Source organism: Diadema antillarum, unplaced genomic scaffold, assembly GCF_040938485.1.
Source record: "Diadema antillarum isolate AM-2024a unplaced genomic scaffold, OU_Dant_1.0 seq00000763_RagTag, whole genome shotgun sequence".
Taxonomy (NCBI): domain Eukaryota; kingdom Metazoa; phylum Echinodermata; class Echinoidea; order Diadematoida; family Diadematidae; genus Diadema; species Diadema antillarum.
The window spans coordinates 677,620-693,612 of record NW_027271653.1 but is presented as its reverse complement, the minus strand read 5'-3'; the positions used below and the strand labels follow the sequence as shown (position 1 = coordinate 693,612).

Sequence of the window (15,993 nt, the reverse complement as noted above, 5' to 3'; positions counted from 1 at the left end):
TCAATGCTCCTCTTCTATATCTCTTCCCACTTCCTCCTTCCCCTACCCAATTCTCGAAAGTCACAGTTTTTCTAGTTTGTAGTTTGTAGTTTGTTTTGTTTTGTTTTGTTTTGTTTTTTTTTTTGGGGGGGGGATTGGGGAAGGATTTCTCCCCTTTTCCCTTAAAAACAAACAAACACAGAAGTGGGGGGGGGGGGTGTGCAGCCCCTATCCCCCCATCTCGTTGTGTATGCATAGATTGATTTCAGTGCCAATATCTGCTGTCATGGCTGTGTGGTATTTTTTTAATATTTACTAGAATTAATTATCTATCTACATAATTACATAGTATGGTACAGACATAAATGTGTGTAAATATACATGACATGTGCAAACATGAGGATTAGGTTTATTTCAGTAGTTTGCGATAAAAAAGCTACCATTAAAAATATATATATATATATACAGGTGTATAAATATATATATATATATATATATATATATATATATATATATATATATATATATATATATATATATATATATATATATATATATACCTACAACCAAACTCACGCATCCACACAAGATGCCGGTTCAGTTTTATGTGGAGTGCATCAAATATTCGATGTGATAACAACTGCGCAGAATGACCAAATTGCACGCTGTAGATTCAACCTAGAGAATAAACGCTGCATTGTCTTTCCTTTTCATAAAGGACAGCATGAAGACCTGCTTCTGTATTTTTTTTTTTTTTTTGCAGTAAAGCATGAGGTATTCTGAAGAGATTCGCATGAACCATGTACGAGAGTATCTCAGCGATACGTTATTGGAAAGGTTGTAACCTTGGAGTAGAAGTTACTATAGGCCATATCTCTCTCTCTGATGTTATGTACCACAATGGAAAACACAGGATATCATTTTGACATCAGGCCTCAACGGGGATTGCGCGATATCAATCGTTAATGTGCTTGTGTGTGGGTGTGCATGTGCATGTGCATGTATATGACAGTTTCATTGGGCATACACACTTTTTTTTTTTTCGAGAAACAAGTGGTGAAATGTGCCCACTTGCCATATGCAAACTATCGTGTCCCTGATTGTGAGCCCTTTGCGAGAATATGTGTGTTAAAACACACACACATAAAAAAACAAAAACAAAAACGGATCAAAGGAGTCATAATGTAAGATTAACATATTTTTGTACAATGTTTGTGTATCATCTTTGTCTTTGTTCAATGTTTTTTGTTTTTGTGATCTTGAATTTTGTGGCATTGAACGAAATTCGAATAAAGAACAAAAAAGAAATACACATTATATACACAGATATGTGTGTATACAAATAGGCTATATCCCCATACGTAAAAATTATATCTCCCCCTCTCTTTCTCATAGTTATACAGTATATATTATACAAATATACTTGGCCTTGAGAGTTTCTTGTTAAAACTATGGGCAGAGGTGACTCCAAAATAGTACTATTCACTGAGGGGCGCAGCCCCGAAGTGAATAGTACTACTTTGGAGTCACCGAGGCCCATAGTTTTAACAAGAAACTCGAAACTAGGCAGTTTTAACAAGAAACTCGAAACTAGGCAAAGTATATTTGTTTTATATTTTGGATCAAAAATTTGAATAAAAAGTGAAAATTATTATATAGTCTTAGCCGCACTGCGGCGGCAGCGCAGCGCCTTCAATACGCAACAGTGCGAGAGATCGGAAATTGAAAAACGTAGTAGCCGTGACACCGCTAGAGTTGCCCGTCGCATGTATCCAAGCGTTCGTATGGCCGCTGCAAACGGGAACAGGTAAGCGACCGGACGGGTACACTTGATTGTAAAGAAGGGTGATTGTGACATCATTTTGCAAATACTTCACGGAGTGTCAAACACACCAACATTCTAAAATAGTTCAAAATACCTATAATCACGTGAAGCTCTTTTAACCAATCAATGGAAGACAATTTTTTGATCCAATATATATATATATATATATATATATATATATATATATATATATATATATATATATATGTATATATATATATATATATATATATATATATATATATATAGATAGATAGATAGATATATACAATATGCATATAAATATATTTTTGGACGGTCATCTACAGAGTGTACGTTAGAAAAAGAATCCTGATTTCTTGTTTTTCCAAGTACCAAGGGCAATATTTACGATACATGTACATGTACCAATCTAATGTAACAACTGTCATAACAACAGTACCGGAGTCATCATACCTGATTAATTTTTCACAGCCTCGCATGAGTGGGAAATTAATGTAAAATCTTGAATTTTCTTATCGACCCGTACCTTGCGGAGTGGAAAGAAGTAATCAATTCTTGTAGAGGTTGTTCGGCAATGGTTTGTAGAAAAATAATTCTTAACCTCTACAGTTAGTTTCATGATAAAACGGTTAACAGCCATTTTATGTATGTTACACCACGATTTTCTTGACTCCTTTTTTTTCTAGATATTATGTTTACTGCCGTATTTTATTGAGTGTTTATGTGGAGATGAGAAACAAGAATGATAGGCTGCTACATTTTGTGCGATTGTTCTGAGGTCTTGTTATAATTATGTCGGTGATTTAAAAAAAAAAACAGCGCTGCCATTGAAATTTAGAAAAGGGGGATGAGTAGGTGGAAATCACAATATATCCACGGGAGGTAATAAAGCATTGTCTTTCGTGTGAAAATATGAAAAATACATTTTTAAAGGTCGCATTTGAAACCACATTTTATTATATAGTGTGAAATGGCATAAAGATCCTCAGGTAAGTGAAGTTCATAATAAAGTACAAACAAAATCTTTGTGGAATTTTCAGGTAAGCAGGTTATACGATGAATCGCGCAGAAACAAGTCATTAAACGTTATTCTTTTGACTGGTTTGTCGTTTCTTGCGCTCTTTTTAATGCTCTTTTAGATATCACACACGCCTCCTTTAAGAAAATTATTAACGAATCTGAAACTTAACAGGTATGACCAAAATGATTACTATCATTAAGTAACGAATGGTGCTTTGAGGCAGAATGGAAATAAGGTGTTCAGGACGAAAACACGTTTTTCAACGACCGCCCCTCATTATCCCAATTAACTATGCATAATTTATAACATGTCCACGGTCAGAGAAACAAAATGCAGCGACGAACTACAGGGTGTTGCAAAAGAAGAAAAATCAGTAAAAACGGAATCTTTGTTTTCTAAACCTTGACTTAAATGACCTTTTGATATAGGCGAAAATGTGCGTAAAAGTCCGACTCATCATCTATATACTTGCTGACATTGAGTATTCACATCGTAATGATAAGTAGTACCCCTGACAACCATAGACTAACCCAGCAAAGGAACAACTAATGTGCTGTACTCGTATATGTTTGCTATAGGAACAGGAGAATGGATTTGATTTCATTCATTTTTGTTTTTTTAACTTACGAATCTTCCATGGAAAAGATGTAGGCCTATTTGACTTTGAATGTATAAAGGAAACCTTCCTATTCATTTTCTAATGTGGTAAAAGTAGCAGTTATCTCTCCCCCTGTTTGTTTGTTTGTTTTTGTTTTTGTTTTTGGGGTTTTTTTCTTGGGGGGGGGGTGCATCCACTTATTCAATTCTTATTGTTGCCTGAGTATATAGGAAGCACCATGCTGTTTCAGAACTGAATAAGTGAGAATTGGCATAAACTCCCTCCGTGTTGAGCGAAGAGAGAAAAAAAAGAGGAAAAGGAATGAAGTGTATACAATGGGTTTACCTATACAAAATGTCTGACTCATGAAATATTGAGTGCGTGCTAACAATGAATACCTCGTCACGTGACCCATTTACACAAAGTTGATAGTTAAAATCATGTGCATACGTGTATGTATTTATGTGTGATTACGGATAGTGATATGCACGTGTTATCATTTGGTTATTTTGACGTCATTTATAAAATTCGTATTTACTTCATTTTGATAAATTGATATGCTTTTTTTTTACCTGGCTTTGCAAATGATTATTGCTTGTCCCGCTTTGTAACAAGTTTGTGTCACTCGGATATGAAAACTGAATGAAGTAAAATGAAAATGAATACGTGCTGTACAATGAAAACAAAGACAAAGCGTGAAATATGACATGTTCAGTTATAATTGTAAATCTCAAGCTACTGTAAACGATATCAGTTCCAGTCACCTACAATACATACACACAAATAACACACACATACACACACGTACACACAAGTATGTCAGAAAGTTGATGTTTCTATTCAAAGATTCAGGTTTAACAAATTCCAAATCATGAGCCTCACAAGTTAAAAAAAAGAAGAAAAAAAAACCCTCATAAATTCCAAATCGTTGATTTGTCCATATACGGAGTCATCGTGACCTATCATCAACGCTTACGCAACATCATTTGGTTATAGGTTGCTCAGAACTAAATCTAAGGGTTTAAAGGAATAATGTGTCATTTCCATATGAAACAAAAACCCAGCATTAGTGCTTCAAAATTTATAGTTCTAAAATGTGAGTTAGGTATAGAAACAACCAATGTAAAAATTTGAATCAGTGTAATCGATGTTACGTATTGTACAAAATGTGAACAATAGCTATAATAAAAATGTATATGTATACATAATATGTAATATATAAACATATATATATATACATATATGTGTGTTGTGTGTGTATATATATTTATATATGTATGTATATAAATATATAAACATATAGTTATATATATATATATATATATATATATATAGATATTCCTCTTTGTATAAATGCCAGCAGACAGAATTTCCTATTATGGACAATAAAATAAAATCTGATTCCGAATCTGAATCTGAATCATCCCCACGAAAGAGTACTCTGGTGGTGATGTTGAAGATAAAAATTTCATGTGAGAGAAGACCATTATGAAAACAAATTAGCGGAAGACTTGACAAAGAACACTAATGATGGCAAGAGTATAAGAGCAGAAAATAGCCTATAGATAGACAGATCACTAAACAGAGACAGGGAGAGAGAGAGGGAGAGAGAGAGAGAGAAAAATCAATAACTATTCTGTTCTATATTAGCCGAAATGGGAAGGGAATTCACAACTAACGAGATGGAGAAACAGCCTGCCGCAATGTGTATCCGTTATGATTTTACGCGCCAGTTACAGACACGTCATGTTCATGAAAGTTGCAATGGATTCGATTTTTTTTTCTGATTTGTTTTTCCCCTTCCACCTTTCTATATGAATAAGTCATAGGCCCTTGAGACAATCACCAATTTAAAGCATGCTGCTTGCGTCGCATATTTTGGCAACAGCGATAGTCTAGATTCGGAGGAGAGGTTAAAGGCGCTTTTAGGAAAATTTTCCTGAAGCGGTCTGTACAGGTGATAATTAGGGGACATGATTACTGTATTTGGCTGATCGGATTGGCACATAAGCTTTAATACATAAAATCAGAGCGCAGCGAACTGCAAGGCAACGCGCGTGTCAAATTTAAGAAAGGCGTAATTCGGGCGACCAAATCCCCGCTGTGGAGACGGTTGGAATACATCTCTTTGGGCTGGTGGCATGCTGCTTTTCTTGCCGGGTGCACGACAACTTTTCCACGACATGGTAAGAAGCATGACTTTTTCATGTCGCCACTCTTCTGTGCTATCACAATCCATGGGCAAGCACACATTATTGTATCAATCGAGCATAATTATATAAACACACATACTAAATACTATATGCTCATAATGATAATGATAATGTTAATGATAATGATAATGATAATGATAATGTGACAACATAACTAACACTTATTACAAAGTGTTTCTAAGCGATCATTAACAGATGATAACATTGAATAAATTGTTTTACTTATAATTGTATGTTCCGTATAATGCAAGATCATTTTAAGTCTATTCATTTATTTTCATTTGAGCTATGATTTATCATTTCTGTACCCTATTAGTCCTATACATTAATTTGTTTCTGCAGTTAATTCAACTTCATGTAAAGCGCAGGAGTAATTGACCTTCTTGAAATAGGGAGCAAATCAATCAATCAATCAATCAATCAATCAATCAACCAACCAATTAATCAATCAATCAATCAATCAATCAATCAATCAATCAATCAATCAATTAATCAATCAATCAGTGTCGGTAACTAGCAAAAGAAACAAACATAAGTCAAGTACAAGTTCAAATGATGTGTATGTATAAAATATATGTATGAATCTATATATTTGTTTAATATTTGCCATACTATTATCTTAATGTAACTATAATGCGGCTTCATGTTTCTATCAATGATCTATTATGTGGTATACTTAGCGTAATGAAAAATAAAGGATCAAATCCAAATTTGCTCGAACTGACAAACCGTTGTTATAACGTTTATCTGCCTTAGAGATGGTAACATCTTTTCTCTACCTTTCTATGGATAATAGAGGAGAATGCATATTACAAGTTCTGCTATATATCTTACCTTTCATTTTCAATATTTTCAACGTTATGTGGTAGATACCATGCATCTAGGCTTCACAATGTATTGTGTATTTATATCATACTTCGATAATATGTGGAATATCTACCAGTATGTTACTTTATCTTTTTTTTTTCATGATTTGTTTTGTTTTTGATATACAATTATGTCGCGCAAACACCAGCAAAAAATCGCAGAAAAAAGGAGAAGAGAAAAACACTGTACTTTTTATGATATAGATACACTTTAGATGGTTTGACTTGATTTTTATCACTGACAATTGACACAAGAACTATTGACTAGATTTTATAGTGTGTACAATATGGTTTATTACAGGTATATGTGTTCATTGGGAAAGGTTAAAGTCAGGCACTATTCTATATACTCTATACAATGACTTCTTGGATCTTGGATCTATCTTAACCCTCGCTGAATCAAAAATTGTATTAATAACGTTCACCAATCATCTCACGTTGCTCAACTGAGACGATTAAAATTGTCCAATGATACAGTATATCAGCTCTGGTGTCCGTAAAACATGTTTTAAAAGGGCTAAATTACTGCAATGTCTTTTCTCTTTTTCGTTTGATATAGGACAATGACAATTAAACGTTATTCTTCTGTCGCATAGTATAATTATTTCTGTTGCATTTTCAGTCATGGTCAACCAGCTACATACGATCAGTACGAGAATCGTTATATGTCCTGTGCAAATCAAGTTCAGAATGTGTGTGCGTGTGTGTGTGTGTGCATGTGCATGTGTGTAATATGTACATTCTTATCTATAGGTGTGGTGACTACGGGAGACTGGCCATGATATATAGGCCTAATCTGAATTGATACCAGCCAATTGATATCCTGCTCGCAGTTAAGACTGCTGTTTTTTTATATTCTCTGTAATTTCTTTCAACGAGGGAAATCACTGTAACATGAACCAGGCAGATCATCCACTCATTCATTAAACTTTCATAAAAATCAACATTTTGTTTATACTTGGATTAATTCAATTTGTTCCCCACTTGCCAAACTAGGTCTAAAAAGACATAAGTAGTCAAGCTATAAAAAATGTTTCGTGTTTTTGCATCAAAATATTTGAAGTCCAATATGTAGGAAGAATTATTGAATGTTTTGCCAAAAAATCTTGCTGATTGTCAGGAACATTTTTTTTTAGGCATTCATAGAAAAATAATATAATGAACTGGCCATTTCACCTCATTTTCACTATTTTATTCATTTTCATTTCAACAAAGAATATAGGCCTAAGCGCACCAAACACATCATGCAAAAAAGCAATATACATATTCTACATGATTGTATCGAAATGTAATATAAGGACACAATGAATTGTGAAGCCTATATGTATATTTACCAAACATTGTTGAAAATATTGAAAACTTTTAGTCCAAGAAGGGAGTTGACACTGAATCAACACCAAAGGTTAGGCAGATATCACGTCTTTAAATCTAGAATAAAAATGTATCTAATGAAAATTTGCTTACCATATTAAGCTTACCATAATAGATACTATCGAAATTAATAGTCCACTTACGTTGCGTCTTCAAAGTTTATGATTTCCGCCTGTAAAAACAAAAGAAAAGTATGATTTTCTTGACATCATAGGATTTCCTCAAAGCTTGTCTAAGACTTTTCCTCTTGCATGTCTTGTTCAATGATTCAAGCTCTACCTAACTGCGTCTTAGTCGTTTAAAAAAAATTGTGTTATTAATTACGAGTTTTTATAATGCTATCCTTTTCGCCATGCAAACAAGAGAGAAATTCATGAATCTATATCATACAATACACTTAAAGAGAATGGGATCTGATTATCAATACAAAACAATTCGCGAGAGACATTACTGCAAATACTGAGCAGGTCCCGTTCTTTCCCCCCACTTTCATAAACAATACAGACGGAAGTTCTACTGAATATCGCTATGATCGTTGGGATATTTGAGACAAGTAAGTATAATACACGAGTTGTCAAAGCTCCACATTTTACGTTGCAGTTCGAGCTTAAGATGCGTTACTTTCGTCGAAACCATAATCTCTAGTGGTCTCCTCATCCAGCGGTGCCAACACCAAAACTTTAAAAATTCATAACTTTTGCATGGATTGTCCGACTTCCCTCAAACTTTCACTGATGTGTTCTACTAATGGTGCTACTTTCATTCAATCCACATTTCTCTTTGGGTTTTGGTTTCCTTTAAAACAGCACAAGTATACCCCGAGGTTGCAGACCTACCTAAATAGCCTTGGAATAATCCATTGTCATTTAGGTTTTTGGGGAAGGACATCACTAAAGCGACCGCTGACAATGACCTGATTCCTTCTCTTTTCATCAGAGCGTAAGATGATTTGAAAGCATCGAAGTTTGAAATTGTCATAAGCTGCTTCGTACACTGCCCAATGTTATTTTTGTGGAGCAGTAATGACCAAGTAGGCCTATAGCATATAATGACTGGATAAACTAGAAGTGGTTTCTCCTTAGAAGATGAAGCGACATCCAGTTACATCCTCACAAAACTTTTCCATGCAACTGGCTACTTCAATATGCATTAATTTTGTTCTCTTACCTGTTATTTTTCTATTATTTTTCGTCTGTTCCATTGTGGCTTTGTTTAATATTATAGTATCAGATGCATGAGATTGTTATTTTTTTTTTGGCCATGTGAATACTTAGAAGAAAGAAAGAAAGAAAAAGAATTGGACAGAATAATGATCATCAATCATATCATTTTGAACCAGGTAAAGAAGCGGATAAGGTAAAAATATAGATTTAATTTCTTAACCAAATGCTTTCATATCCCTTCATTTTCTGGAAAAGGGAACTCTTTTGTGTAATTTTCATTCACCATAACCTCTTGTCTAATGTCCAACGCATGATGCAGGTTAGAATGATGCAAGTTCCAAGTTCCCCAGCAGATTCATGTATGTAAAGGAAGGACAGAACTTAGATGCATTCAAGAAGTACGTGAATGCTTCACTATTTCAGTTCTCCTTGTATCTTTGAAATTACATGTTAGTTTAATGAAATACACTGTAGAATTGCATAAGCTATACGGATAGAGCTCGAGTTGGTATAATTATGCGAACGGAGCGTTATGGTTAGTTTTAGTTATCGTCATTTGGGTAGAGTAATTAGTGATCAACCAGGTCCATAATACCATAATTCCTCTCGCCTATCGCCCGACTGACTTTAGTCCCCACCGCTGCTCTGGTCTTGCCTCAACGATGGCGCCACGAGCCGGTGAACACGTGCACGAGAACGGAGGTGGGCGGCATTCAGCTGCCCGCTCTGTGCCACCCGTTTAGAGGCCCAGATGGACAATGGATCGCGACCGTTCCCAAGGCAACGCGCTCAGCATCCGAGATCAACAGGGAGATTGGATACACTCCTCTTCGTCTTGTGGAATGCCGCATCAGTGGTGAGGGATCCCGTGGTAGAAAGCGTGATTGATTGAATTGAGCTGTAGGCAAAGTTGCTGTAGAACCTTTTGACAGTGTTTGAGTTAATCAATGCTCACACCAATTTTCTTAAAAACCTAGATTCTATTCCGTACAACATTTGGAAAGCAGTATGCTTTACTTACCAAAAGGTAACTAACACCGTGACGAGTTGTAAGATTTACGATGATAATGTACCCGCCTTTCAAGGTTTAAACATGGTGGAGCGGAATGTTTCTTATTCATATTTGAAGACATCCTGCATGATAATCGAATACTTTAAAATCAAAATCGCCTGACAATAACGTACTAACGCTATCGGACTAATAGATGAATTCGCTTTGTGAATTAATCCCCAGTGATTATCATGGGCGAATGGATAGGCAAAGCATGCTAATATGGCTAGGACTACAAAAACCAAGGCGAATGTTGTAGTGAAGCTGCGAAATAACTACTAGTAATCATGCCTGTCGAGAACAAAACGTGTTTACCCTTGAATTCACTTTAGGTAAATGAGAAAAATGATTGTTGTTTTCAACACCATTATGTGTGCCTTCACAGCGTCAACATTGCTTAGTCTCTGAACTCACAATGCCGTCTTTTCCCGTTTTTAACTGTCTTTTGCTTTTGCTGGGTTTTGTTGAAGATTGCTTCTACGAACCGTGTGGAAGTGGCGCTGTCTGTGTAGACCTGTTCTACGGCACGTACCAATGTATCTGCCCTGATGGCTTCAGTGCCGAGAGGTGCGAAACAGGTGGGAATCTTTCCAATGATTACATTCATTATTGCACAAAAGACCAAAGAATCATTTGTGCATTATCAAAAAGAATTTCATTCTCATCTCTTTCTTCTAAGTAACGACACCTTGATCACATTAAAGTTTATATCGTTTACCATGTAGCATTAGATTTAAAATCTGTAAGAGATTAAACAAAACAGGCAGATAAATATGACGATTTCAAGAACTTGTGCTATTGTATGATTACCAACATTCATCAATACCTTGTATTATGCAGGGATGTGATGGTAAAGTTAACAAAATAAATGCTGTAAGTGAAGAGTTTACGAGACCATGTTCCTCTGACTGACCACTTCACGAGCTTCATGTTATGTTCTCTTATCGTATTTATGAATTATAGAAGAATTTGTGTGTTAAAGCGCATTTAACCTGAAAGACGGGCCTTTGATTATTTGTTTATAATTGCTACATGGATTAGTCACACGCTAGATCTATATTCAAGATACGCTGATAAATCAATGTCATGCTTCTTCTTCGACAAATTAATGGTCTTTTCTCATTTTTATTTTCTATTGAGATATCTCTTTTGAACTTGTATTGTTGAATACTTCCCCTGTTTATTATAGGAACCTACAACTTGTGAAAAGTTTTCGATAAAAATGGCCGATAAGATATAAATAGTTGTCCCGTTTAGTAAGAGCATGATCAATTTGTGTCGTAAAGATACACTAATTAATACAGTATTGCTCCAGTGGTCATCTCTCTCTCTTCATACAGTTCAGGAGTCGCGGAACGGTTTTTAGTGAGTGCGTTTGTTTGTGGGGGTGGGGAGGGGGGGGGGGGGGAGGGTATAGTACTTGTGGTTGAGGTTTTCTCCCCGCATTTTCTTGTCTTTTTTAAGAGCCAAAAGTATGTGTGTGCGTGTGTGTGTGTCCCATGCCGCCCCATCTCTACGGCCCTGCGATTTATCGCCAGTTTTCAAAGTTTCATCTCACTCTCAACTGGAGCGGATGGATTTTTTTTGCGTTAGTCTGACATGGCCTAGATTCATTCTCTGTTTTACAGAACAGTCGATTCTTTTGATATACCTTATACACAGATCTGATTTCAAGCACGGAACAAGGAAGTATTGGTTTTAGTGCGACTGGAGGAGGAATGGGGACTGAGTCCTTGTCTTCAACATCAAGAGGCTCTACTATGACGGGAGGATTAACTGCTGAAGGGCCCATAATAACAGACAAGGCAACAACTTTACCTGGAGAAACCACTAACGCCGGGCGATACACCACTCCTGCAACTATAGAGAGTGTGACTACTTCGTTAAACAAAGAACAGAGGACATCCGTTGGTAGCGCGACAGCAACACAAGAAACGACCGCTAAAATCAACCCAGATTCCACGACCTCATTCACAACAGATACAATCACTAAGTCATCAGCCACAGCAACACAAACGGCCAGTTCCAGTCAACAGCAACAACAAACCACGAAAGCTCCGTCGTCGTCCGCTTCTGTTCCAGCGTCAATCACGAGTCTGCTGACGACTAAAGATGTTGCGGTTACCACTCGAGCAATAACAACACCACAGCTAGCAACTACAACTACGCCAAAAGGAGTCACGATACCGCAGACTTCAGCTGGACTCACGACTGGAGCCACCACTGCTGTTCCCACAACAGTCCTCACAGGTGACAACACTGAATGTCAAAATATCTTTTAATCCGTTCCATACTGAATTCTTTAATCCCCATAGACTTAATACACAGGTAACGAGTTTCCCGTAGGGAACGGGTTAAGTAATTTGACAAAAACATACATGTTTACACACCACCTAATTTACCTATCAAAGTTTCGATGCTTCTGTTGAAAGTATTCAAGCTAGGAAAATTTATGAAGTTCTTGTTGTATACTACTCAAGTAATTTAATCGAAGAACATTAGATGTCCGAATAACTGACGAACTATCCAACCACTCTTCTCTATTTGATCCGTAGGGAAATATCGTCTACCTAAATCTTGATTTCATTCAATCATTCATTCATTCATTCATTTATTCATTCATTCATTTTTCTCACTTCCAACAGAAACACATGGATATTTTACAGAAATTGAATACGTAAATTACATCGCATATACATAATAAAAGATAAGTTTACAGAATGTTTTTAATTATACGGAAATGCTGGAAATGGGGAGGAATGCTAAAAGCACAGCTTGTAAGGTGCATTTCCCCCACACGTAATACAGCAAAATATTTAATTGATATGTTGTTATACATAAAAAGAATAAATACAAAAGAAACGAAAGTATATGAAAATCTTACCAATCTGAAACGAAGGCCCTTACACTAAGATACGTAGCGGATCATGTGAAGATAACAATAATATGCTGATAGGGATTTTGTCTTGTTGATTCTTAATGCAACTTTAAATCCTAGAGAGAACGAGTCCTATCTAAACAAGCTTGCATCACCTGGTAGCAAAAAAAAAAAAAGCAATAAAAATGTATTCCCCAATCCTTATATCAGTTTGAACTATAACATTTTTCTTGGCAACAAAAATTGATCGCCTCTTATCTTGTCGCTGAACTTGCGTCGTCGGCAGTACCCCCTCATAACTGCACCGCCGATCCAAAGGCGCATGAATACCGCGGCACTCTCTCAACTACCATCTCGGGTAAAACCTGCCAGAGTTGGACAGCCGTAACGCCCCACCTTCACGGCTACACCGATGCCAATAGCCCCGAACGAGGCGTGGGCGATCACAACTATTGCCGGAACCCAACGGCGGACGAGGCTGACGGCTATACGGCATGGTGCTTCACCACCGACCCGGCAGTGGTAGACGATTTCTGCGCCGTCGGGAGTCTGGCGCCGGAATGTGTATACTCCAGCTCCGGTAAGACCCATTTTAATGTACAGTCCATTGCTTCCGGTAGCCAGATATTCTTTCATATCGCCTGAGTCGTAGACAATTATAGGTTTTCGGTGACTAAATTGCCATCTTTGTTTTGTCATTTTCCTTTGTCACTCTTTGTTGTCGTTATACGTTTGTTCTTTCCTGTGTAATTCAAATTTGCCTCCATGTACGTTGGTTTAAGTGAGTACCCGTCATGTGATAGCCATGTGATAGCGGGAGGCGTTTTTTTTAAAGACGGCACAGATTGGGGCATGGCGCGTGTTAAACCTATGGGAAAAACGTTGGGTTAGGGTTTTTGGTTATGGTTAGGGTTAGGGTTAGGGTTGGGGTTAGGGTTAGGGTTAGGGTTAGGGTTAGGGTTTGATGGTTAGGGTTAGGATTAGGATTAGGGTTAGGTTTAGGGATAGGGTCCCCGATAGATTTTTAGTTTCCCCAATCTGTGCCGTCTAAAAAAAAACACGCTAGCGGGAGTCCTTACATATCCCTAACCAGTGCTAACAGTCCTAATAAAGTATAGCAAAGTGCTGCTATACTCTACCGTTACTTGGCGCTAGTTAGTTTTCATTATATTTCATTTCATTTCATTCCTTTATTGTCCGTGGGGATAAAATACAACATAAATGTTTAAAAATGAAAAACAAAACTTAAACATATAAAACAAGCAGGAACCCAGTTTTTTTATATCCTGCAATAGTCTAGTTTAATATTTGTCTGTTTTTAAACTCAATGTCATTACAATAACCAATAAAGTGAGTACATCTAATTCGCATGAAGACTATATGGCGCCCTGGTGACGACTCGAATCTCACTGGTCGCGGAGTGGTCGCGGAGACATCTCAACGGCGATTTTGCAACGTCTACTGGAGACTTGCCTGGTCTCCATGGAGTCTCGAGAGAATTCGATTGTTTTTAAGACTCTTTTCCAGTCTCCAGCTGGTCTCGAAGACATCTCTTTAGTTGTGTTAAAGTCGCGGAGATCAACTTTGACCGCGATGTATGTCTACAAGACGTCTCCGCGACTTCCGGGCGAATAAGTCGGCACCTTGTTTGGAAGCGTATCGGATCGTCGGAAGTTGCCGTGAGGTCGGAGCGCAGGGACGACTCCCCGACGATCAGGGCGATTCGAGTCGACACCACTTAGGTTGCATGCTATCTCAAAGCCATTGAGGCACCCAGTTTAATGCTACAATGTGTATCTTCGATTCATTGAGGCAATGCGCAGAGTATTAGGTCTTCTTCCATCGCTAAATCACAATGAATGGAAGGGTTCACTCCAATATGCCTGTTTTATTATCATACAAATTTACGCAGACTTTTCATCAAAGGCCCTATTAAGAAGCTATTCGCCCAACCGTCCGTATAAACTTCACGTGTCCAATATCTTTCCAATCCTGGAAATGCATTCTGAACATTTCAGTTGTTTCTATGTCGGGAAGCTCTTAGTCTGGCTTCCAGACCCTCTGCTCGTACTATTTTTTGCTATACAGGATATTGATGCCCTCAGCGTCGAAAATTGGGTAGGTTTAGGTGGATTTCCGATTTTCCGCAAACGCGGCGCCTCAAAACAACAGAATTCCAGAAGGAAATCATGGCGCCTGTTTGTTGTTGTTGTTGTTGTTGATGATGTTGTTTTCTTAATCTGTTTGTGTTTGTTTGTGTTTCTTATGACGTTACCACGTACCTACAGATTCTTCTGAGTGCTATGAGGACAAGGATGGCGCTGACTATCGGGGCAGCGTGAGCGTGACCCAAAGCGGTGTCCCCTGCCAGTACTGGAATTCCCAAACCCCAAACTCGCACGCGTTCATCCCATTCCTCTTTGGCAGCAGTGGTATAGGAAGCCACAACTACTGCCGAAACCCCCCGCCCAAGGCAGTCATGGCCTGGTGCTACTTAGCCACACCAGGAGAAATGCGCTGGGACTACTGTAATATCGGCGTGCGACAAGCCACTTGCTAAACGGAAATGCTCTGCCAGATCAGGGAGGGGTCTCTTTCCACCTCCCTGGCCAGATCATACGTGCATGAGATCATTTAGCAGTAGCTTGTCACAGACTCTCTCATGAAAATGATTTAAACGACAACTCACTTTTACGATCCGTACATCACAAAACAGTCTTTGTTCTTGATTTTGTGACATGAAATGGAGACTCGAATCTTTTGTAGCAATAGGGCGAATTGAAACTCATTTAGATATCCAAGTAAATAAAATGACCCAAACCAAAGAATATGTTATTTATCGCACTGTCAACATTGTCACTGGACTTGTGCTAAAATATTGGCGTATACAAACTCTGATTTGTAGTATCAAAAAGCCGGTGTCAAAAATATATTTTAAGAAGCAAGGTAGCTTAAAACATATTGTTTCTCATAGACAATCGGTTCCGACGTCATACGCGTTGCTTTAGTCAGAAAGTAGTTAAAGGACAAGTTCACCTTCATAGAC

At 37.4% G+C, this 15,993-nt stretch overlaps 1 protein-coding gene across 1 annotated transcript in view; it reads left to right on the top strand.

Annotated features, from left to right (window-relative positions):
- The window catches only part of LOC139738657 (uncharacterized), a 35,706-nt gene extending 20,199 nt beyond the window's left edge, over window positions 1-15,507 (top strand). The window contains exons 14-18 of the mRNA XM_071649271.1: window positions 9,650-9,874; window positions 10,540-10,647; window positions 12,050-12,319; window positions 13,234-13,527; window positions 15,236-15,507. Coding sequence (XP_071505372.1) covers window positions 9,650-9,874; window positions 10,540-10,647; window positions 12,050-12,319; window positions 13,234-13,527; window positions 15,236-15,507 — 1,169 coding nt within the window. The remainder of the gene's footprint in view (window positions 1-9,649; window positions 9,875-10,539; window positions 10,648-12,049; window positions 12,320-13,233; window positions 13,528-15,235) is intronic.
- Window positions 15,508-15,993: the final 486 nt, after the last annotated feature.